General features: G+C 49.0%; 1 protein-coding gene across 1 annotated transcript; it reads right to left on the bottom strand.

Annotated features, from left to right (window-relative positions):
• Positions 1-1,727: 1,727 nt before the first annotated feature.
• Positions 1,728-22,286, bottom strand: LOC309569616 (heat shock protein HSP 90-alpha). The gene is made up of 9 exons (XM_082275505.1): positions 22,086-22,286; positions 19,729-20,095; positions 19,173-19,612; positions 13,745-13,910; positions 13,460-13,650; positions 12,356-12,503; positions 5,839-6,107; positions 5,424-5,757; positions 1,728-2,019 (listed from the first exon to the last, which is right to left on the bottom strand). The coding sequence occupies exons 1-9, from the start codon at positions 22,251-22,253 to the stop codon at positions 1,910-1,912; spliced, it is 2,193 nt and encodes a 730-aa protein (XP_082131631.1). The 5' UTR covers positions 22,254-22,286; the 3' UTR covers positions 1,728-1,909.
• Positions 22,287-24,151: the final 1,865 nt, after the last annotated feature.

The raw sequence follows: 24,151 nt of genomic DNA, 5'->3' as shown, positions 1-24,151 counted from the left end.
TTATGCACTAAACCCAGGAAGACTGGAGGACTTTACACTGTTTGGCCCCTTTCACACAGGCAGACCCCGTTCAGATCCGCCTGTCAGTTTTTTTGGCAGATCTGAATGGTCACCCCATGCATCTCTATAGGACATCGGATGTCAGAGGACATGTCTCCACTGGTTTAAAAATTGTACGAGTTCAGCCCTTGTGTTCAATGTGAATGAGGGCTTAGGGGTGGATTTACTAAACTTAGAGAATGCAAAATCTGGTGTAGGTGTGCATGGCAGCCAATCCGCTTCAAGCTTCAGCTTCTTCAATTAGGCCCCTTTCACACAGGCAGACCGTTCAGATCCGCCTGTCAGTTTTTCAGGCGGATCTGAACAGTCCCCCTCATGCATCTCTATGGCGCATCGGATGTCAGCCGAGACAGGTCTGCTGACATCCGATCAGATCCGTCAAATCTGGACGGATGGAAACCCTATTTTCCCATCCGCTCCATGGGGACCTGACAGCTGTGTCTCTGCACACAGCACGGAGACACAGCTGTCATCCTCCTGCTCAGCGGGGGATCTGCGGACCGATCCCCCGCTGAGAAAAACGGAGTCCGTCTGACGGACTCAGTGTGTGAAAGGGGCCTTAAGGGGGACCATGGCCCCACCTCCTAAGACACATGTCAAACACAAGGCTCGCGGGGCTGAATCTGGCCCTCCAGGCCATTTTATGTGGCACTCGTACCTCTCCTGCGCTCCTACCTTGTCTCAGCAGTTGGCAGCAGAGAGGATAGAACTCCTTCACCAGATCCTGTGCTTCTCTGTGCAGCCACAGAGGCTCATCTCTGCCCACAACCCTGTCTCAGCAGTTGGCAGCAGAGAGGATAGAACTCCTTCACCAGATCCTGTGCTTCTCTGTGCAGCCACAGAGGCTCGTCTCTGCCCACAACCCTGTCTCAGGAGTTGACAGCAGAGAGGAGGACTGAAATCCTCCGTGCCGCCACAGCAACCCCTGGTCTCTGCCTTCACTGGGGTCAGCTTTCATTAGACTCTGGCTCTCCCATGGATCCCCCCAGACCCTGTACTGTCTGCTACCCAGCTTCTTCCTGGCAGCAGCACAAAGGTATAGGGGGTGCACTGTGGTGTAAGTAAGGGTGGGGGACTCTTGACCTTTGATGGTGGGGGGGGGGGGGGGGGGGGCGCTTGCTCTGGACATCTAGTCTTAGATATAACTTGCACTTTGAGGGTAACCATAAGGCTGATGCGGCCTGCGATGAAATGGAGTTTGACATCTCTATCCTAAGAGGAGTCACCACAGGGCACTGCAGTCACATTGATGCAGAAAGCGGTGCGGTCATCATTAATACTCTGCATCAGTATGGAGCACCCAGTGCAGAGAACCAACAGACTGAGATGAGGACCATCGCAGCATCACATGACTGGTCTAAAGAGTTCATAAAACATCAATATAAAAAGCAAACAAATTCCAGCAGGGCCATGGAACATTGTCTTTGTTGGACTTAAGCAGAATCTGGAAGATGCAGACGAGCGTTTGTAGAATCCAGCCAACTTCCCGAATGTCCTTTTTTTTGGAGGCCCATGAGAAATTTGTTTTTCATGTCCTAAAAAAGAAGGAAAAGGAAAATCCTTTTTTTTCCCAGCCTTTGAGAGATTAGAACTTCTTTAAAAACATTCCAATCTTTATCTCTATCTGCTGGAGAAGGAGGCTCTTCATCTAGGAGGATCAGACAAGGTTAAGTCTTAATAGTTAAACTTTTTATTTTAATAGAACGGTATTTAACAAAAAACAAACATCAAAAAAATAAATATTTTTAGACATAACCTGCAGACAGTGGAATTGCTGCACAAAGTACAAAAACCTAACCGGTGAAGATTAGAACTGGAACGTTTAAAGTGTTTCAGGGAATTAACTGATTCAGTCAACTTCTTCCATACGAGAAGAGTCATCTTCTTCTTCAAGTGGTGGCATCTCCTCCATCGTAGGGGCCGTCAGGTCTTCAGTGGCTGCGTCATCTTCATCAATGCCTGAAAGCAGAGAAGAAAGAAGGTGAGACCCGCGGGGTCAGAGCAGAACTTCCAGGTGAGACCCGCGGGGTCATAAAGCACAGAGGGTGAAATCAGGGAAATCACCAGGCCCGGATGGCGTACATCCGAGAGTACTCAAAGAACTCAGTAAGGTTATATCCAGACCACTGTTCCTGATATTTGCTGACAGTATGACAGGAAATGTACCAGGGGATTGGAGGAAAGCTAACGTGATACCGATATTCAAAAAATGGCAGAGACATATCCCGGGAAATTATAGGCCTGTCAGTCTGACATCAATAGTATGTAAACTTCTGGAGGGGATGATAAGGGACTATATCGTAGAGTTTGCTAAAGACAACAACATCATCCAGCAGTAATCAGCACGGGTTTACAAATGGGCGTTCTTGTCAAACCAATCTATTAACATTCTACGAGGAGGTGAACTGTGAGGTAGACAGGGGGGGGATGTGGTGTACCTGGATTTCGCTAAGGCGTTTGATACAGTTCCCCACAAGCGCTTAATTTATAAAATAAGGTCTGCAGGTATCGACCGCAGGGTTTGCTCTTGGATACAGAACTGGCTAAAAGGGCGTGTCCAAAGGGAAGTAATAAATAGTGCATACTCAGACTGGTCTGAGGTGGTAAGCGGGGTGCCCCAAGGCTCAGTCCTGGGACCAACCTTGTTCAATTTATTCATAAACAGCATTGAGGACGGGATCAGGAGTTCGATATCAGTTTTTGCAGATGACACAAAATTGAGACGGGCAATAACTGCACAGCATGAAGCAGATATCCTACAGAATGACCTGAACAAAATAACGGAGTGGGCAACGACATGGCAAATGAGGTTTAATGTGGAGAAGTGTAAGGTTTTGCACTTGGGGACTAAAAACATAAAAGCACAATACACGTTAGGAGGGGAACCCTTGGGGGAATCAAAAATGGAGAAAGATTTGGGAGTCTTGGTTGATGATAGATTAGGCAATAGCATGCAATGTCAAGCGGCAGCTTCCAAAGCCAACAGAATATTAGCATGCATAAAGAAAGGGATGTATTCCAGAGATAAGACTATAATCCTTCCACTTTATAAAACTCTGGTCCGACCGCATCTGGAGTATTCTGTCCAGTTCTGGTCGCCAGTCCTCAGGAGGGATGTGTTGGAGCTGGAGAGAGTCCAGAGAAGGGCAACTAAACTAATTAGGGGATTGGAGGACCTTGACTATGAAGAGCGTCTACAATCGCTCGATTTATTCTCCCTGGAGAAGAGACGCCTGACAGGGGACATGATAGCAATTTATAAATATCTCAATGGTGATCTCAGCATAGAAAAAAAGCTATTCAGTCGAAAGGATTGCATGAGGACTCGAGGGCATACAATGCGATTAGAGGAGAAGCGTTTTAACCTCAGGCAACGTGGGGGGTTCTTTACTGTTAGGGCTACAAGATTGTGGAATTCTCTACCACAAGAGGTGGTTTCTGCGGGAAGTATGGTGACTTTCAAAAGACTCTTAGACGTACATCTCAAGGATCAGAACATTCAGGGGTATGAGAGATGATTACGGCCACACACACCTACACAGGGGGAACTGGATGGACTATTGTCTTTATTCAACCTCATCTACTATGTAACTATGTAACTTCCAGGTGAGACCCGCTGCGTCATAAAGCAGAACATCCAGGTTGACTATTAGAACCAATCTTTATATAAAGCCCCTGGTCTGAAAGGAACACATACAAAGTGTAGGCTGCCATTATTAACCCCTTGGAGCGGCTACCTGGTCATCTCTGGCTTAAAGACCAACCAATACAAGAACGACCAAAGGAAACATAGGGGCAGTCCGGGGAAATCTGACAATTAGCTAGACATGCGGGCCTGGTCCCTCTCCAACTGGTCTGATAGGTGTGGGGGGGGGGGGGGGGGGTATCTGTTCAAGATTAGTAGGAGGCTACCTTTTTTTCTTTTTTAATCTAGGACTCTCCTCTCTGGGTATAAACAACTGCACAGATAGAGGGGATTATTAGGGTTTAAAGCATTTGTTACCCCAACACTTCATATTCCTGATATGTGGCTGCTGTACCATGTACGGATATGAAGAAGTCTCCTGTTCTCTTTGTATTGCTTCCTTCATGCAAAATCCCTGGTGTTCCTGCCAGTCCCTCTGCTTTCCTATTAAATGTGAGCACACTAAGCAGGTGAGCACAGCGTGGTCAGTTCCATAGCGGTGCTGGGAACTCTGTGCTCTCCTCCAATCATCAGACTTGTCCTGACATGCCCCCCTGCTGCACAGCCATTCACTGGGAAGATTCCTGTGCTGCTTCTCTTCCCCCCCCCCCCCCCCCCAGCTCTTATGCAGCTGAGAACACAGGAAATGTCTTTACACAAAAAAAAGTGAAATTCACACACAGTATCTCACAAAAGTAAGTACACCCCTCCCATGTGACAACACTGAAGAAATGAGACTTTGCTACAATGTAAAGTAGTGAGTGTACAGCTTGTATAACAGTGTAAATTTACTGTCCCCTCAAAATAACTCAACACACAGCCATTAATGTCTAAACTGCTGGCAACAAAAGTCAGTACACCCCTAAGTGACAACACACAGCCATTAATGACCATTAAGGAGTCCTGGCTTCTAATATCCGGGCCGATGACACAGTGGGCCCCAAAAAGATGGTGGCCGCAGCAGTGAGAGACCAATAATTCGTTAAGTTTGTGACCGATACCAAAAAAAAAAAAAAAAGTGAATAATCAGCCCCCAATAATTGCTCAACCCCTAGCTCAGACACACCTGTCTCAGGTCTTTCTTATCATGTGACCGGGTTTCAATCATCATGTGAGCCATGCGATGTAATACCCATCTCCTAGCTTTTGACCCTTCTATCTGAGCTGTACACTTCATATACGTGACACACACACACACACACATACACACACACATATACACACACACATATATACACACGGATTTGATATTATGGCAGGATAGACTCCTTCCTATCAGAGGGATCTTCGCTTTCTCCTTACAAACCCCAAACACGGAGCTGCACAGCTCAGTACAGTGCCAGCCACTGATTTGTGTCCCCCTGGTAAGGACAATCAATATGGCCACAGATCCCAAACCTGGAAGATGTCTGCCCCCCCCCGTCCTGTCATCACATGACTGGAGCGGAGGAGAGTAGTTTCAGTACATGAACCCAGAACAAGCATGCAGCCAAATGCTGGACACTTATTCCGGGGTCCGTAGCCAGGCAACAGGAATATTCAGACAATGGCAGCCTCAATTTTAGTCCTCATTTAGGCCAACAGCACCGTAGGCGAGTCACAAGAATCTTATGAGCTAAACCAGTCTGGCACCATTCATCTCAACAAGAAAAATCTTCCGGAAGACCTGAGAACTCACCTAAGCCCAGTTTTATCATCCTGTAGATGCGATTTGCATGCGTCTGCGGGTCCTCCAGACTGAAGCCGGATGACAGAAGTGCCGTCTCGTACAGAAGAATCACCAGATCCTTTACAGACTTGTCATTCTTGTCGGTGTCAGCCTTCTGTCTCAGCATTTCAATAATGGAATGGTCGGGGTTAATCTCTAGGTGTTTCTTGGCGGCCATGTAACCCATTGTGGAATTATCTCGCAGGGCCTGCGCCTTCATGATACGCTCCATGTTGGCGGTCCAGCCGTATGTACTCGTTACTATACAACACGGGGATATCACCAGTCTGTTGGACACCGCAACCTAAGAACAAATAAAAGGGACATTAGAGGCTGGAAAATGACAGATGAGGACGAGCACAGGACCTACGAGTGCAATACCAACCTTCTCTACTTTCTTCTCCAGTATGTCCTTCATGATCTTACACAGATTCTCATACTTGGATTGCTTTTCCTCCTGCCTCTTCTTCTCCTCTTCATCCTCCGGGAGCTCCAATCCTTCCTTTGTGACAGAGACCAGCGTCTTCCCCTCAAACTCCTTCAGCTGCTGCACACAATATTCATCGATGGGTTCAATCATGTAAATGACTTCCAGGCCAGCCTTCCGGAGCCGCTCCACGAAGGCCGAGTGAGCGACCTGCTCCTTGGTTTCCCCTGTGAACAGAAAAATGAGGAAAGGGTTAGACAAACTGACAAGTTTTTAGGAATTTCCATTGTGCATCCGTCATTTTAGGACCCGCGAGCTCAAACAGTTCACCTCATTTTATGCCTCTAGATCTCCCCCCCCCCACCTCTCTCCATCATGTATAAAGTGGAACTAAACCCTCCTATCATTTTCAGACAAGGAAGCTGCCATCTTATCCTCTGATCTACAATTGCCATGATGCTGCACATGATCAGCTGTGACTCCGGCCATGTGATGGTTTTGTGACTCCGGTCATGTGATGGTTTGACAGTTTGGTTGGGAGCAAATGTGACGGTTACTTTCCCAGCATGCACCAGAAATGTAAGGGGCATTCACACCACATGCAGTCCAGTGCATTTTTTTTTCTGCATCAAAAACACATGGATTGTAGGGTATATGGTTTGCAATGGCACAGTTCATACCGGTGATGTCAGTTCCAGAAAATTAAGAAAAATAAATAAAATAAATAGAACACGCTGATTTAGTTTCTGCACTTGAAAGCAGTAAAACACAAAAAATGCACAAAAAAAAACAAAAAAAAAAAAAACACATCCTTAAAGATTACGGAATTTTTGTTTTTGTTGATGTTCCCCAACTTCTCTCTCCATCCCCCCTTCTCTGTTCTTGTCTGATCTCGTGCCTTTCTGCCCCCTCCCTAATTGCACGATTCTCTTTGAATCGTGAAAATTTTCACCTTCCCCATTCCCCCAGGCATGCAAGCCGCTGAGCAGGGTATGTGGGCGGTGCCATGGTCGGTTGTCAGTCACCATTGGTGCGCTCCTTCTTCCCAGTACACCGGTAGGAACGGAGGACACCCTCGGGACTCACCTAGGTGTTTTCGCCTTTTGATTGTTATTTTCTGTACTTTGAATATATGCTTATTTATATATGTCATGGCTACGATATTACCTTTGTCCTTCGGGATACCTCACCTCCCCTCCTCAAGCTGTAGATATGTCAACTGTCGATTTTCATGCTTGTATTGTATGCCTTTCTTGATAAATAAAGAATTTATATATATATAAAAAAATGCACTGGAATGCATTAAAAAACGCACAGTCCGGACTGCCTTTCTATGGTGAGAAGTGGCCCCAACATTTTTTTTTTGTAAACCACAGACATGAAATCACAACAAAGCACATCCCTTTATAATGTGTACGTGTCTCAGTCCAGAGCACTGAGGGGTTGATTTACTAAAATTAAAGTGTAAAATCTGGTGCAGCTCTGTATAGGAGCCAATCAGCTTCCATGTTCTCTTTTCAAAGCTTAATTGAAGAAGCGGATCGGCTGCCATGCACAGCTGCACCAGATTTTGCATTCTCTACGTTTAGTAAATCCACCCCTAAGCCCTCATTCACGCTGAACGCGAGGGCTGAACTCGTACAATTTTAAACCAGCGTTTCAGTAGGAGTTCGGGGGGCGATTTGAATGACATCTGTGGGGGTTCATGCACTGAGGTCTATTGAAAAATCGCCAAAAGTAGTGCAGGAATTTGTTTTGGAAATCGGTGCAACGCTGCAAAGTCAGCATCCCACCGATTGGGACAGAGCCGGCAACAGGCTGCAATTTGAAATGCGACTTCTTAGGCCCCTCTCACAGGACCGCTCATTTCATGTTTCTCATCAGTTCTTATAAATCCACTACCAATGCAAAAACAGATCGTTTGACTCCTTACATCACTTTTCTCGTCAGTTCTGATTTTTTTCCCTTATAAACGGAACAAAAATAGGGATAGGATCTGCAAAAAATGGACGATCGCCCACTTTTCTATAGAGCTGCATTGATGTCCGTTTTTTCATCTGTCAACAGATCTCATGTGTGAAAGGGGTCCAACTGTCATTTCTGTCTGCTGCCTCCTTCCTCTGCACAAATCTACCCCTCCCTCTGCTATCAGCATGAGTCTCCTCCCCCTCACCCCGCCCCCCCCCTCTATCAACAAGTCTCCTCCCCCTCACCCCACCTCCTTCCTCTGCATGAGTCTCCTCCCCCTCACCCTGCCTCCTTCCTCAGCTATCTGCATGAGTCTCCTCTCCCCCTTCCTCCGCTATCAGCATGAGTCTCCTCCCCCTCACCCCCCTCCTTTCTCTGCAGGAGTATCCTCTCCCCAATCCTCCACCATCAGCATGAGTCTCCTCCCCCTCACCCCGCCTCCTTCCTCTGCTATCTGCATGAGGATCCTCCCCCTCACTCCTCCTCCTTCCTTTGCATGAGTCTCCTCCCACTCACCCCTCCTAAGCACGAGTCTCCTCCCCCTCACCCCGCCTCCTTCCTCTGCTATCTGAACAAGTCTCCTACCCCTCCCTCCCTTTCTCTGCATGAGTCTCCTTCCCCTCACTCTGCCTCCTTCCTCTGCTATTTGCACGAGACTCCTCCCCCTCACCCCCTATCAGAACTTGTCTCCCCCTCCCCCCAGTCACTTCTAACAAGTTTTCCTGACACAGCTATGTTCCTGTGTGAAGGGGGAAGGGGTTGATTTCCCTCCAATCAGCTCTCAGGCTTCTCCTCACTGAGCTCTCCAGAGTGCAACTTCAGCTCTCTACCCACCCCCTTTTTTTTTTTAATAAAAGCTCAGACAAGGTGTATAAAATTCTGGATTTTGAATGGATGTAGAGAAGAGAAGACTTCAAATAAACAGGTACAACTTATGTACATCAGACTTCCTGATGACGCTGCATAGCGAAATGCATTGTGGTCTACAGAACAGCCAGAAACACTGAGAGCCAGCGACGTCACTTCTGCTTTGTCTGGAACGCATGCCGACCGCTGCCACGCTACAAGGGCTGCATAGTAAATTCCATTACAGTACAGAGGGACACGACTTCTTCTATATACACCGGCCCTACAGATTTCTTCTATATACACCGGCCCTACAGATTTCTTCTATATACACCGGCCCTACAGATTTCTTCTATATACACCGGCCCTACAGATTTCTTCTATATACACCGGCCCTACAGATTTCTTCTATATACACCGGCCCTACAGATTTCTTCTATATACACCGGCCCTACAGATTTCTTCTGTATACACCGGCCCTACAGATTTCTTCTGTATACACCGGCCCTACAGATTTCTTCTATATACACCGGCCCTACAGATTTCTTCTGTATACACCGGCCCTACAGATTTCTTCTGTATACACCGGCCCTACAGATTTCTTCTGTATACACCGGCCCTACAGATTTCTTCTATATACACCGGCCCTACAGATTTCTTCTGTATACACCGGCCCTACAGATTTCTTCTATATACACCGGCCCTACAGATTTCTTCTATATACACCGGCCCTACAGATTTCTTCTGTATACACCGGCCCTACAGATTTCTTCTATATACACCGGCCCTACAGATTTCTTCCGTATACACCGGCCCTACAGATTTCTTCTATATACACCGGCCCTACAGATTTCTTCTATATACACCGGCCCTACAGATTTCTTCTATATACACCGGCCCTACAGATTTCTTCTGTATACACCGGCCCTACAGATTTCTTCTGTATACACCGGCCCTACAGATTTCTTCTATATACACCGGCCCTACAGATTTCTTCTATATACACCGGCCCTACAGATTTCTTCTATATACACCGGCCCTACAGATTTCTTCTATATACACCGGCCCTACAGATTTCTTCTATATACACCGGCCCTACAGATTTCGTCTATATACACCGGCCCTACAGATTTCTTCTATATACACCGGCCCTACAGATTTCGTCTATATACACCGGCCCTACAGATTTCTTCTATATACACCGGCCCGAGATCCACATCCAAGGCCTCTGTTTTAAGGAGAAGGAGGGTGAAGGATTTTTCCCTGTATAACCATCCAGTCCCATTGAGATTACCAGCCCTACAACTACTGATGTAGAGGAGCTGGGTGTAGGATTGATCCATCCTTGTAAAGGGATCAAAAGCGTTTTAGGTCTGTGTGACCCGAGGCCATCTGGTAAGCAGTATTGATTACCATTATCACAAGAGCACAAGTTGGAGCACCTAAACTGAAGAAATCATTTGAGTTACTTTATTGCACGGACTAAGGTCACTGCTTGCACAATGTTTTGTGAATTACTTATCGGCCAGTTCTATATTTAACCACTTAACGTCTGCTTACATTGCTGCTACTGCAGCAAAGTGGCTCGTTATCGTCTAGCGACGTAGTACTACATCGCTAGACTCCTCCCCCTGTAGGCAACGCGCTTCCGCTGTTTTCAGTCACAGCGGGAGTCGGGCCAGGGGAGGAGCGGCGCTGCTCTTCCCCGATCGTCGGGGAATCTAGTTTGGAGATCCGCCTGCTTGTGTAAACAGAGCGGGCGGATCTCCTAAGTGACAAACAGTGACAGATTGCAGGGTTCAGCATAGCTCAACCTGCGATCTGTCCCTGTGTCACACAGTCCCCTCCCCCCCCCACACACGTCAGTAAGCACCAGGCATACATTAACCCCTCCCTCTCCAATAAAATTAACCCCTTCCCTGCCAGTGTCATTTTTACAGTGACAGTGCATATGTATAGCACTGATTACTGTAGTAATGTCACTGGTACCCCAAAAGTGTCAAAAATGTCAGTCAGGGGTCCGATCTGTCCGCCGCAATGTCGCAGTCCCTCAAAAAAAAAAAAAAAATTGCAGATCGCCGCCATTACTCGTTAAAAAAAAAAAAAAACACCAAGAATGACCGAAATCTTTCCCTTTGTTAGTAAACGCAATAACTTTTGCGCAAACCAATCAAAATACACTTATTGGGATTTTTTTTACCAAACATGGGTAGCAGAAAACAAATTGGCCAAAACTTAAAAAAAAAATGTGATTTTTACATTGGGGGGGGGGGTTTCATATAAAACAAATGTGAAAAATATTGTTATTTTTTCAAAATAAACGCTCTTTTTGTTTATAGCGCAAAAAGAAAAAAAAAAAAAAAAAAAAAAAAAAAAAAAAAAAAAAAAAAAAAAAAAAAAAAAAAAAAAAAAAAAAAAAATCGCACAGGTGATCAAATACCACCAAAAGAAAGCTCTGTTTGTGGGGAAAAAAAAGGACTCAAAATTAGTTTAGGTACAGCGTCGCACGACCGCGCAGTTGTCCGTTAAAGTCGCACACCGTAGAATCGCAAAAAGTGGCCTGGACGTAAGACAGCAAAATCCTCCGGTGGTAAAGTGGTTAATTTCTACACAGAGTACAATCAATACCTGCACAATATCGTGTATTATTGATCACAACAGTCACATATTGCACTAATATTGTGATTTACTGTTCAGCATTATTTTTTATTGGTTCACAATAATTGGGTCACAGATATATATATATATATGCTCTACACGGATGACGTACACACCTATAGTTGATTTCATATTTTTACACTTATTTGCATCCTGAGGATATTGTTTGGTGTTCAACATATATCACTACACTAACATAAGTGCGTATACTTGATAGATACACTTTAGAGTATATTACCCAAAATATAAAAATACCTACTCATACCAGTGCCTACTTCATCTCTCTATAGAACTTTGTAGGTTGATTTGTTTAATCTCTGCATCACCGGAAAAAAAAAAACCTCAACTGGAAGTAGTACGGGGGGGATTTGATCTGCCAGCAATCCGGTGAGCCAACACATTTCTACTAGACTCCACCCTCCATCAGAGGCAATGTCGGCCATGACCGGGTCACCTCTGACTAAAGAGCACCTTCCTCCCCAAGTTACATAGAGATGAGGAGTGACAACGCTGATACTATATTCCGGTGGCTCTCAGCTCCTGTCCTCAGGGCCCACTAAAGGGCCGGATTTTAAGTATTGGGGAGATGCAGACTAGAATACTCCAATCACTGAGCAGCAAATGATATCACCTGTGATACGTTTCAGTTATCTTGCAAACCTGGCCTGTTAGTGTGTCCTGAGGACAGGAGTGGAGAACCACTGATATATTCCATATAGTGGGTAATGTCACAGGAAGGAAGGAAGGAAGGAAAGGAAGGAAAAGAAGGAAAGGAGGAAGGAAGGAAAGGAAGGAAAGGAGGAAGGAAGGAAAAGGAAAGGAAGGAAAAGGAAAGGAGGAAGGAAGGAAAGGAAGGAAAGGAGGAAGGAAGAACAGCCCCATACACACCCATCTAAGGAATGAAAAGTGGCACAAATCACATTTAATCCTGTGTTTAGACACACCCACTGTGACCAATATATACACGTTCCCGGCATGTTCTAGTACAGAGCGGGATACACACCTGTGATATAGTAGATGTGTTTCTGGTTCTCCTTCATCCTTGTACAATAGTCTTTCAGTGACACCATCTCATCCCCAGACGCGGAGGTGAAGTATCGCAGCATTTCAGAAAGCTTGTTGCGGTTTTGCGAATCTTCGTGAATTCCGAGCTACAGAAAAACCATAAAAGGTTTGTTACTCAGCGTATCCGAGGACGGAGACAATGGGGAGCGAATTTACTAAAACTGGAGGGTGCAAAATCTGCATAGAAACCAATCAGCTTCCAGGTTTCATTGTCAAAGCTTAAAGCGGAGTTCTGGCCTCGGGGGTGAAATTTAGATAAAAATCCCCCCGGGACAGTCAGGGTTAGTACACAATGAATAGCCTCTGTACTGTACCCGGGTCGCACTTACCTGTAAGAAGAAATACTTACCTTGAAAATTTCTTCTCCAGCGCTGCCATCTCAGGTGTGGGCAGCTGAAGCCAGGGCGTCCTCTTCCGTGTCCTCTTCTCCCAGAATGCACTGCACCGGCCCCGCTCGTCACTTCCAGTGTGGGCGCGTCATCCCTGCACAGCTTCTGGGCATGCCTAGAAGCTGTTTAGCAGGGAATGCCGCGCCTGCAACGGAAGTGACGTGCGGGGCTGGTGCAGGCGCATTGACTTCTGGGAGCGATGACGTTCATCTCCCAGGAGTCATCGCAAACCGGAAGAGACGGCGCGGGCCGCAGAGGGAGGAAGTGGAAGGAAGGTGAGTATATTTTCTTCAATATCAAGGTTGAGTGACAAAAAAATAAATAAATAAATAAATAAAAAATCGGGAGCATCCATTTCTTTTTCAGGTGACCCTCAGCAAGCGGATGGCCCAAAATCGATTTTTTCGATTTTGAGGCCAGAACTCCACTTTAAGTGAAGAAGCTGAAGTTAGAAGCTGATAGAATTTGGTGCAGCTCTGCATGGTAACCAATCAGCTTCTTCACTTAAGCTTTGGTAATATAACCTGGAAGCTGATTGGTTACCACACAGAGTTGCACCACATTCTGAATGCTCCAGTTTTAGTAAATTTCCCCCAATGTTTGATCCAACCAACACATGAGACCAGATGGGGCGAGTCTTCCATCGTACCAACCTTAATGTTCTTGGAGAATTGCTCATAAAACTTCTTGTAGTTCTCTTTGTCCTCGGACAATTCTGTGAAAAGTTCCAAACATTTCTTCACCAGATTCTTCCGGATGACTTTCAGGATTTTGCTCTGCTGAAGCGTTTCTCTGGAGATGTTCAGAGGGAGATCTTCAGAGTCCACCACACCTCGAATGAAGTCTGAGGAGTATAGAGGGGGGGTCGTTACATTTCAGGTCAGTTGCATATCCAGCCCCCCCCCCCCCCACTCTAGGATGAATTGGATGTTACTTACTGAGATACTCCGGGATCAGCTCCTCACAGTTGTCCATGATGAAGACTCGGCGCACGTACAGCTTGATGTTATTTTTCTTCTTCCGGTTCTCAAACAAGTCGAAGGGCGCTCGCCGGGGTGCAAACAGCAGAGCCCGGAACTCCAACTGGCCTTCCACTGAGAAGTGCTGGAAGGAAGGAAGAACATTCACACATAATGATCCACCAACTCAGGTTCTCCTCACTGACCTTCAACTTCGGCAGATAGCCAGGATTACAATGTGTCCCCCCCCCCCCAAGATAGCCAGGATTACAATGTGTCCCCCCCTTCCCCCAAGATAGCCAGGATTACAATGTGTCCCCCCCCCCCCCCCAAGATAGCCAGGCTTACAATGTGTTCAATTCCCCCCCCCCAAGATAGCCAGGCTTACAAGGTGTTCGATCCCCCCCAAGATAGCCAGGCTTACAATGTGTTCGATTCCCCCCCCCCCCCCAAGATAGCCAGGCTTACAATGTGTTCGATTTCCCCCCCCCCCCCCCAAGATAGCCAGGCTTACAAGGTGTTCGATCCCCCCCCCCCCCCCAAGATAGCCAGGCTTACAAGGTGTTCGATCCCCCCCCCCCCCCCAAGATAGCCAGGCTTACAAGGTGTTCGATCCCCCCCCCCCCCCCAAGATAGCCAGGCTTACAAGGTGTTCGATCCCCCCCCCAAGATAGCCAGGCTTACAATGTGTTCGATTCCCCCCCCCCCCCCCCAAGATAGCCAGGCTTACAAGGTGTTCGATCCCCCCCCCCCCCAAGATAGCCAGGCTTACAAGGTGTTCGATTCCCCCCCCCCCCCCAAGATAGCCAGGCTTACAATGTGTTCGATTTCCCCCCCCCCCCCCCAAGATAGCCAGGCTTACAAGGTGTTCGATCCCCCCCCCCCCCCCCAAGATAGCCAGGCTTACAAGGTGTTCGATCCCCCCCCCCCCCAAGATAGCCAGGCTTACAAGGTGTTCGATCCCCCCCCCCCCCAAGATAGCCAGGATTACAATGTGTCCCCCCCCCCCCAAGATAGCCAGGCTTACAAGGTGTACAATCCCCCCCCCCCCCAAGATAGCCAGGCTTACAATGTGTTCAATTCCCCCCCCCCCCCAAGATAGCCAGGCTTACAATGTGTTCGATTCCCCCCCCCCCCCCAAGATAGCCAGGCTTACAAGGTGTTCGATTCCCCCCCCCCCCCCAAGATAGCCAGGCTTACAAGGTGTTCGATCCCCCCCCCCCCCCCAAGATAGCCAGGCTTACAATGTGTTCGATTTCCCCCCCCCCAAGATAGCCAGGCTTACAAGGTGTTCGATCCCCCCCCCCCCCAAGATAGCCAGGATTACAATGTGTCCCCCCCCCCCCCCCAAGATAGCCAGGATTACAATGTGTCCCCCCCCCCCCCCAAGATAGCCAGGCTTACAATGTGTTCAATTCCCCCCCCCCCAAGATAGCCAGGCTTACAAGGTGTTCGATCCCCCCCAAGATGGCCAGGCTTACAATGTGTTCGATTCCCCCCCCCCCCCCCCAAGATAGCCAGGCTTACAATGTGTTCGATTCCCCCCCCCCCCCCAAGATAGCCAGGCTTACAATGTGTTCGATTTCCCCCCCCCCCCCCCAAGATAGCCAGGCTTACAAGGTGTTCGATCCCCCCCCCCCCCCAAGATAGCCAGGCTTACAAGGTGTTCGATCCCCCCCCCCCCCAAGATAGCCAGGCTTACAAGGTGTTCGATCCCCCCCCCCCCCCCAAGATAGCCAGGCTTACAAGGTGTTCGATCCCCCCCCCCCCCCCAAGATAGCCAGACTTACAAGGTGTTCGATCCCCCCCCCCCCCCAAGATAGCCAGGCTTACAAGGTGTTCGATCCCCCCCCCAAGATAGCCAGGCTTACAATGTGTTCGATTCCCCCCCCCCCCCCCAAGATAGCCAGGCTTACAAGGTGTTCGATCCCCCCCCCCCCCCAAGATAGCCAGGCTTACAAGGTGTTCGATTCCCCCCCCCCCCCCCCAAGATAGCCAGGCTTACAATGTGTTCGATTTCCCCCCCCCCCCCCAAGATAGCCAGGCTTACAAGGTGTTCGATCCCCCCCCCCCCCCCAAGATAGCCAGGCTTACAAGGTGTTCGATCCCCCCCCCCCCCCCAAGATAGCCAGGCTTACAAGGTGTTCGATCCCCCCCCCCCCCCAAGATAGCCAGGCTTACAAGGTGTTCGATCCCCCCCCCCCCCCCAAGATAGCCAGGATTACAATGTGTCCCCCCCCCCCCCAAGATAGCCAGGCTTACAAGGTGTACAATCCCCCCCCCCCCAAGATAGCCAGGCTTACAATGTGTTCAATTCCCCCCCCCCCCAAGATAGCCAGGCTTACAATGTGTTCGATTCCCCCCCCCCCCCCCCCAAGATAGCCAGGCTTACAAGGTGTTCGATTCCCCCCCCCCCCCCCCAAGATAGCCAGGCTTACAAGGTGTTCGATCCCCCCCCCCCCCAAGATAGCCAGGCTTACAAGGTGTTCGATCCCCCCCCCCCCCCAAGATAGCCAGGCTTACAAGGTGTTCGATCCCCCCCCCCCCCCAAGATAGCCAGGCTTACAAGGTGTTCGATCCCCCCCCCAAGATAGCCAGGCTTACAATGTGTTCGATTCCCCCCCCCCCCCCCAAGATAGCCAGGCTTACAAGGTGTTCGATCCCCCCCCCCCAAGATAGCCAGGCTTACAAGGTGTTCGATTCCCCCCCCCCCCCAAGATAGCCAGGCTTACAATGTGTTCGATTTCCCCCCCCCCCCCCCCAAGATAGCCAGGCTTACAAGGTGTTCGATCCCCCCCCCCCCCCCAAGATAGCCAGGCTTACAAGGTGTTCGATCCCCCCCCCCCCCCCCAAGATAGCCAGGCTTACAAGGTGTTCGATCCCCCCCCCAAGATAGCCAGGCTTACAAGGTGTTCGATCCCCCCCCCCCCCCAAGATAGCCAGGCTTACAAGGTGTTCGATCCCCCCCCCCCCCCAAGATAGCCAGGCTTACAAGGTGTTCGATCCCCCCCCCAAGATAGCCAGGCTTACAATGTGTTCGATTCCCCCCCCCCCCCCCAAGATAGCCAGGCTTACAAGGTGTTCGATCCCCCCCCCCCAAGATAGCCAGGCTTACAAGGTGTTCGATTCCCCCCCCCCCCCAAGATAGCCAGGCTTACAATGTGTTCGATTTCCCCCCCCCCCCCCCCCAAGATAGCCAGGCTTACAAGGTGTTCGATCCCCCCCCCCCCCCCAAGATAGCCAGGCTTACAAGGTGTTCGATCCCCCCCCCCCCCCCCAAGATAGCCAGGCTTACAAGGTGTTCGATCCCCCCCCCAAGATAGCCAGGCTTACAAGGTGTTCGATCCCCCCCCCCCCCCCCAAGATAGCCAGGCTTGTATAATTGTTGCTGTGCTGAAAGAAGTCATAGTCACAACAATAAAGCCCCCACCCAGCCGTTTGTCTGCTATAGGCCGGGTGGGAAGGTGTAAAAAAAAAAAAAAAAAAAAAAAAAACACAACTGTATATACTACTTAAAGCAGAATTACAACCCAAAAGGGAAAGTTCCACTTTAAAGTGGAGTTCCACCCATTTTTAATAACTTGGATTACATAGATCTATGTAATCCCCTTTAAAACGACTTTTACCAATGGAAACTTTTTTTTTTTGCTAGTAAATACCTTATTTTCTTCTTTATTCATCCTCTCCTCACTTCCGGGTCCGGCCGCCGATCGGCGATTACGTCATTCGGCGATTCGCAGGGGGTGCTGGGATGGCATGAAATCTCGCATTATTACAAAGGAGCTGAGCTGTTTGTATTGAGGCCGTGCTCTGCCCCGCCTCCTCTCAGTGAGCTGTACTGTATTGTATTGAGGCCGTGCTCTGCCCCGCCTCCTCTCAGTGAGCTGTACTGTATGTATTGTATTGAGGCCGTGCTCTGCCCCGCCTCCTCTCAGTGAGCTGTAATGTATTGTATTGTATTGAGGCCGTGCTCTGCCCCGCCTCCTCTCAGTGAGCTGTACTGTATGTATTGAGGCCGTGCTCTGCCCCGCCTCCTCTCAGTGAGCTGTACTGTATGTATTGAGGCCGTGCTCTGCCCCGCCTCCTCTCAGTGAGCTGTACTGTATGTATTGAGGCCGTGCTCTGCCCCGCCTCCTCTCAGTGAGCTGTACTGTATTGAGGCCGTGCTCTGCCCCGCCTCCTCTCAGTGAGCTGTACTGTATGTATTGTATTGAGGCCGTGCTCTGCCTCGCCTCCGCCCCGACTCCTCTCAGTGAGCTGTACTGCATGTATTGTATTGAGGCCGTGCTCTGCCCCGCCTCCTCTCAGTGAGGATATAATGCTTTCAGTCCTCGCTCACTGAGAGGAGGCGGGGCAGAGCACGGCCTCAATACAAACAGCTCACTGAGAGGAGGCGGGGCAGAGCACGGCCTCAATACAAACAGCTCAGCTCCTGTGTAATAATGCGAGATTTCATGCCATCCCAGCACCCCCTGAGAATCCCCGAATTACGTAATCGCCGATCGGCGGCCGGACCCGGAAGTGAGGAGAGGATGAATAAAGGAGAAAATAAGGTATTTACTAGCAAAAAAAAAAAAAGTTTCCATTGGTAAAAGTCGTTTTAAAGGGGATTACATACATCTAAAGTTACTAAAATGGGTGGAACTCCACTTTAAGTCCCCCTCCTCTGCCACATCAGGCATGTCTTTTTTTTTTTGATGATGGATGGAGGGGGTACCTAATTTCGACAGGCACTTGCTCCCACCTTTGCTCAGATGGTCTAGATGAGCTGAGCGGGGGGGGGGGTTCTCTTTTCCCCCCTCCCTTCCCACAATCTTTTGGGACACATCACTGGTCCCAGATGATTGCAGGACCATTCACAACGCGCAGCATGGCTCGGGCACGCGCAGTGGGCAGCTGAAAGCGGCATAGCTAGCTGCCCACAGTAGGATGCCGGAGACCCAAGGCTAGTGAAGAATTAGCCCAGATGAGGAGATCGCTGGATCCCTGGCCAGGTAGGTGGCCTTTTATAAAAGTCAACAGCTACAGAATTTGTAGCTGCTGATTCCCCCCTCCCCAGAATGAACCTCCTCTAACCTGTTGCTGCCCGTGTAACACATTATGTAAGGTGGCAAGGCTAAAGGATGGGTTTAACATTCACCGGGCAGGCAATGCTTGTGCTGAGAGCGTGCTCATTGCATGTTCCCAGCACAGGAGCCCACAAATCTCCCACTGAAGATTGGTAGTCGGTGGGAATCCGCTCCCGATCATATGACCACTGTGACAGCCAATCAAATGTTGAGGGACAGACAAATGTTCAACATCCAAGTACTGAAATCAGTTGCAATAATCCTCACTTCTGAAGAGATGTAACCCCCCCCCCCCCCCCCACTGGAAACCAGCATCTGGATCGGCGCGGTGAGATTACCTTCACAGCCAGGTGGTCCTCCCAGTCGTTGGTGAGACTCTTGTAGAACTCCCCGTACTCCTCGTTAGTGATGTCGTCGGGGTTGCGGGTCCAGATGGGTTTGGTTTTGTTCAGCTCTTCCTGGTCGATGTATTTTTCCTTAATCTTCTTTTTCTTCTTCTTGTCGCCTTCCTTCTTGTCTTCCTCCTCATCAGATCCCACATCTTCAATCTCTGGCTTCTCCTCGCTCTTCTCTTCCTCTTTCTTCTCTTCCTTCTCCTCCTCGGCTTCATCATCACTCACTTCCTTGTCGCGCTCCTTCTCCACAAACAGTGTAATGGGGTAACCGATGAACTGGGAATGTTTCTTCACAATCTCCTTTATCCTCTTCTCCTCCAGGTATTCAGACTGGTCCTCCTTCAGGTGCAGGATGACTTTTGTACCGCGTCCCAGAGGCTCACCTGGAAGAGTAATCGCCTTTCATTAGCCAACAGCATCCTAATCCAAGGTGCATGAACCAAATAAAGGTCTGCGCCTGAATCCGACATCCACCACTCACTGCTGTCAGTATACTCACCGTTATCCACTCTGACAGTGAAGGATCCTCCGGCTGAGGATTCCCAGGCATACTGCTCATCATCATTGTGCTTGGTGATCACCATCACTTTCTCAGCAACCAGATAGGCGGAGTAAAAACCCACACCGAACTGACCAATCATGGAGATGTCCGCTCCGGCCTGCAGAGCCTCCATGAAGGCCTTGGTCCCGGATTTGGCGATGGTGCCCAGGTTGTTGATGAGATCAGCTTTGGTCATCCCGATTCCGGTGTCAATGATGGTCAAGGTTCTGTCCTGTTGGTTTGGGATCGCATCAATCTTCAGCTCCTTCCCAGAATCCAGCTTGCTGGGGTCAGTGAGACTCTCGTATCGGATCTTATCCAGAGCCTGAAACAAGAAGGTTTACATTAGTCACCGTGGTTACCGATAACGGAATGAGAAGTATTTCCACCTGGGGGAAATGGGGATACGACCTCCCTGTACTGGTTACATGACCTCCCTATACTGGTTACATGACCCCCCTGTACTGGTTACATGACCTCCCTAAACTGGTCACATGACCTCCCTAAACTGGTCACATGACCCCCCTGTACTGGTTACATGACCCCCCCTGTACTGGTTACATGACCCCCCCTGTACTGGTTACATGACCTCCCTATACTGGTTACATGACCTCCCTATACTGGTTACATGACCTCCCTATACTGGTTACATGACCTCCCTGTACTGGTTACATGTTCTTATACTCAATAGTTAGAGAAATTGGGGATACGACCCCCCTATACTGGTTACAGGTTCCTATACTCAATGGTTAGATGAATTGGGGATATGACCCCCCTGTACTGGTTACATGACCCCCCTGTACTGGTTACATGTTCCTATACTCAATAGTTAGAGAAATTGGGGATACAAACCCCCTATACTGGTTACATGTTCCTATACTGAATAGTTAGATGAATTGGGGATCTGACCTCCCTGTACTGGTCACATGACCTCCCTGTACTGGTTACATGACCCCCCTGTACTGGTTACATGACCTCCCTGTACTGGTTACATGTTCCTATACTCAATATTGTTAGATGAATTGGGGATCTGACCTCCCTGTACTGGTTACATGTTCTTATACTCAATAGTTAAAGAAATTGGGGATACGACCCCCCTATACTGGTTACATGTTCCTATACTGCATAGTTAGATGAATTGGGGATATGACCCCCCCTGTACTAGTTACACGACCTCCCTGTACTGGTTACATGTTCCTATACTCAATGGTTAGATGAGTTGGGGATCTGACCCCCCTATAATGGTTACATGACCTCCCTGTACTGGTTACATGTTCCTATACTCAATATAAAAAATACTTTCATATAAAAAAATGTGAAAAATATTGTTATTTTTGCAAAATTGTCCCCTTTTTTTTGTTTACAACGCATGATCAAAAAAAAAAAAAAAAAAAAAAAAAAAAAAAAAAAAAAAAAAAAAAAAAAAAAAAAAAAAATCGCAGAGGTGATCAAATACCACCAAAAGAAAGCTCTGTTTGTGGGGAAAAAAGGACGTCAATTTCGTTTGGGTACAGCGTCGCACGACTGTGCAATTGTCAGTTAAAGTCACGCAGTGCCGAATCGCAAAATAGGCCCTGGTCAGGAAGGGGGTAAAATCTTCCTGGCTTAAGTGGTTAAGGGAAAGAAGTGGAATGTTATGCAATGGCCAAGTCAATCACCTGACCTGAATCGGATTGAGCATGCATTTCACTTGCTGAAGACAAAACTGAAGGAAAAATGCCCCAAGAACAAGCAGGAACTGAAGACAGTTGCAGTAGAGACCTGGCAGAGCATCACCAGGGATGAAACCCAGCGTCTGGTGATGTCTATGCGTTCCACACTTCAGGCTGTAATTGACTGCAAAGGATTTGCAACCAAATATTAAAAAGTGAAAGTTTGATTTATGATTGGTAATCTGTCCCAGTACTTTTGGTCCCTTAAAAAGTGGGAGGCACATATACAAACTGTTGTAATTCCTACACCGTTCACCTGATTTGGATGAAAAAACACTCAAATAAAAGCTGAAAGTCTGCAGTTAAAGCACATCTTGTTTGTTTCATTTCAGATCCATTGTGGAGGTGAATAGAGCCAAAAATATTAGAATTGTGTCCATGTCCCAATATTTATGGACCTGACTGTATATATATATATAATGTTTGGGGGTCCTAAGTAATTTTCTAGCAATTGATACGGTTTTTAAGTTGTAAGAAACAAATGTCAGAAGCAGTCCTGGTCTTTGAGTGGTTAAAATAATGAAATAATTCTGTTTCCCTGTGGGGAGGGGGGGGGGGGGGTATCGGACCCCAAGGTCATAGAGTTGAATATTCAGTACTCACATCAGATGAATTGGAGATCAGCTCCCTCAGGAAGATTTCTTTGTTGGAATAGAAGGTGTTGATGATCAGAGACATCAGCTGAGCGATCTCAGCCTGGAAAGCGAAGGTTTCCCCATCCTCCTCCATTTGTTGGTCCTGAGGAACCGCAGCCGGAGCTTCTTCTGCCATCTGTGCAATGATAGAGATCGGAGAATGAGACTCAGCAAAGAGCCGGCACTTTACATAAAATAAAGAAATCAGAAAAGCCGTTCATTCCCTTCCTGCATCCCAATCACAAGAATGCAGCCGGAACAATGCCTGTTCCTTCTACATAAACACACTGAGGGGACGCTGCCACCTACAGGCCACATGACACAACTGCATGATTCTAGAAGTTACCATAAGAGCATCCCTCCCCTCCAGCACTTCATGCAGATTACAGGAAAGTTCTGGATGAAATGTTCTTTGAGTCACAAATTACTGCAACCCCCAGAGATCCATGGAGGGGGAGGGGTCCCTTCTGAGATAAAACCCCCGACATTCCGTTATAAGCCGAACACCACCACACTCCTCCTCCACCACCGCACTCCTCCTCCACCACACTCCTCCTCCTCCACCACACTCCTCCTCCACCACCACAAACTCCTCCTCCACCACCACAAACTCCTCCTCCTCCACCACAAACTCCTCCTCCACCACCACAAACTCCTCCTCCACCACCACAAACTCCTCCTCCACCACCACAAACTCCTCCTCCTCCACCACACTCCTCCTCCACCACAAACCCCTCCTCCTCCACCACAAACTCCTCCTCCTCCACCACAAACTCCTCCTCCTCCACCACACTCCTCCTCCTCCACCACACTCCTCCTCCACCACCACACTCCTCCTCCACCACCACAAACTCCTCCTCCACCACCGCACTCCTCCTCCACCACACTCCTCCTCCACCACCACAAACTCCTCCTCCACCACCACAAACTCCTCCTCCTCCACCACAAACTCCTCCTCCACCACCACAAACTCCTCCTCCACCACCACAAACTCCTCCTCCTCCACCACACTCCTCCTCCACCACAAACCCCTCCTCCTCCACCACAAACTCCTCCTCCACCACCACAAACTCCTCCTCCTCCACCACAAACTCCTCCTCCACCACCACAAACTCCTCCTCCACCACCACAAACTCCTCCTCCTCCACCACACTCCTCCTCCTCCACCACAAACTCCTCCTCCTCCACCACAAACTCCTCCTCCTCCACCACAAACTCCTCCTCCTCCACAAACCCCTCCTCCTCCACCACAAACTCCTCCTCCTCCACCACAAACTCCTCCTCCACCACAAACCCCTCCTCCTCCACAAACTCCTCCTCCACCACAAACCCCTCCTCCTCCACCACAAACCCCTCCTCCTCCACCACAAACCCCTCCTCCTCCACCACAAACTCCTCCTCCACCAAAACAAACTCCTCCTCCACCACCACAAACTCCTCCTCCTCCACCACAAACTCCTCCTCCACCACCACAAACTCCTCCTCCTCATCCACAAACTCCTCCTCCACCACCACACTCCTCCTCCACCACCACACTCCTCCTCCACCACCACAAACTCCTCCTCCACCACCACAAACTCCTCCTCCTCCACCACAAACTCCTCCTCCTCCACCACAAACTCCTCCTCCTCATCCACAAACTCCTCCTCCACCACCACAAACTCCTCCTCCTCCACCACAAACTCCTCCTCCTCCACCACAAACTCCTCCTCCTCCACCACAAACTCCTCCTCCACCACCACAAACTCCTCCTCCTCCACCACACTCCTCCTCCATCACCACAAACTCCTCCTCCATCACCACAAACTCCTCCTCCTCCACCACCACAAACTCCTCCTCCACCACCACAAACTCCTCCTCCTCCACCACAAACCCCTCCTCCTCCACCACCACAAACCCCTCCTCCTCCACCACCACAAACTCCTCCTCCACCACCACAAACTCCTCCTCCACCACCACACTCCTCCTCCTCCACCACAAACTCCTCCTCCTCCACACTCCTCCTCCTCCACCACAAGCTCCTCCTCCACCACC

The sequence above is a fragment of the Pelophylax lessonae genome (assembly GCF_965119305.1).
Source record: "Pelophylax lessonae genome assembly, chromosome: 13".
Taxonomy (NCBI): Eukaryota; Metazoa; Chordata; class Amphibia; order Anura; family Ranidae; genus Pelophylax; species Pelophylax lessonae.
Note: the sequence above shows the minus strand (reverse complement) of the source record. Positions and strands in the feature narration are given on the sequence as shown.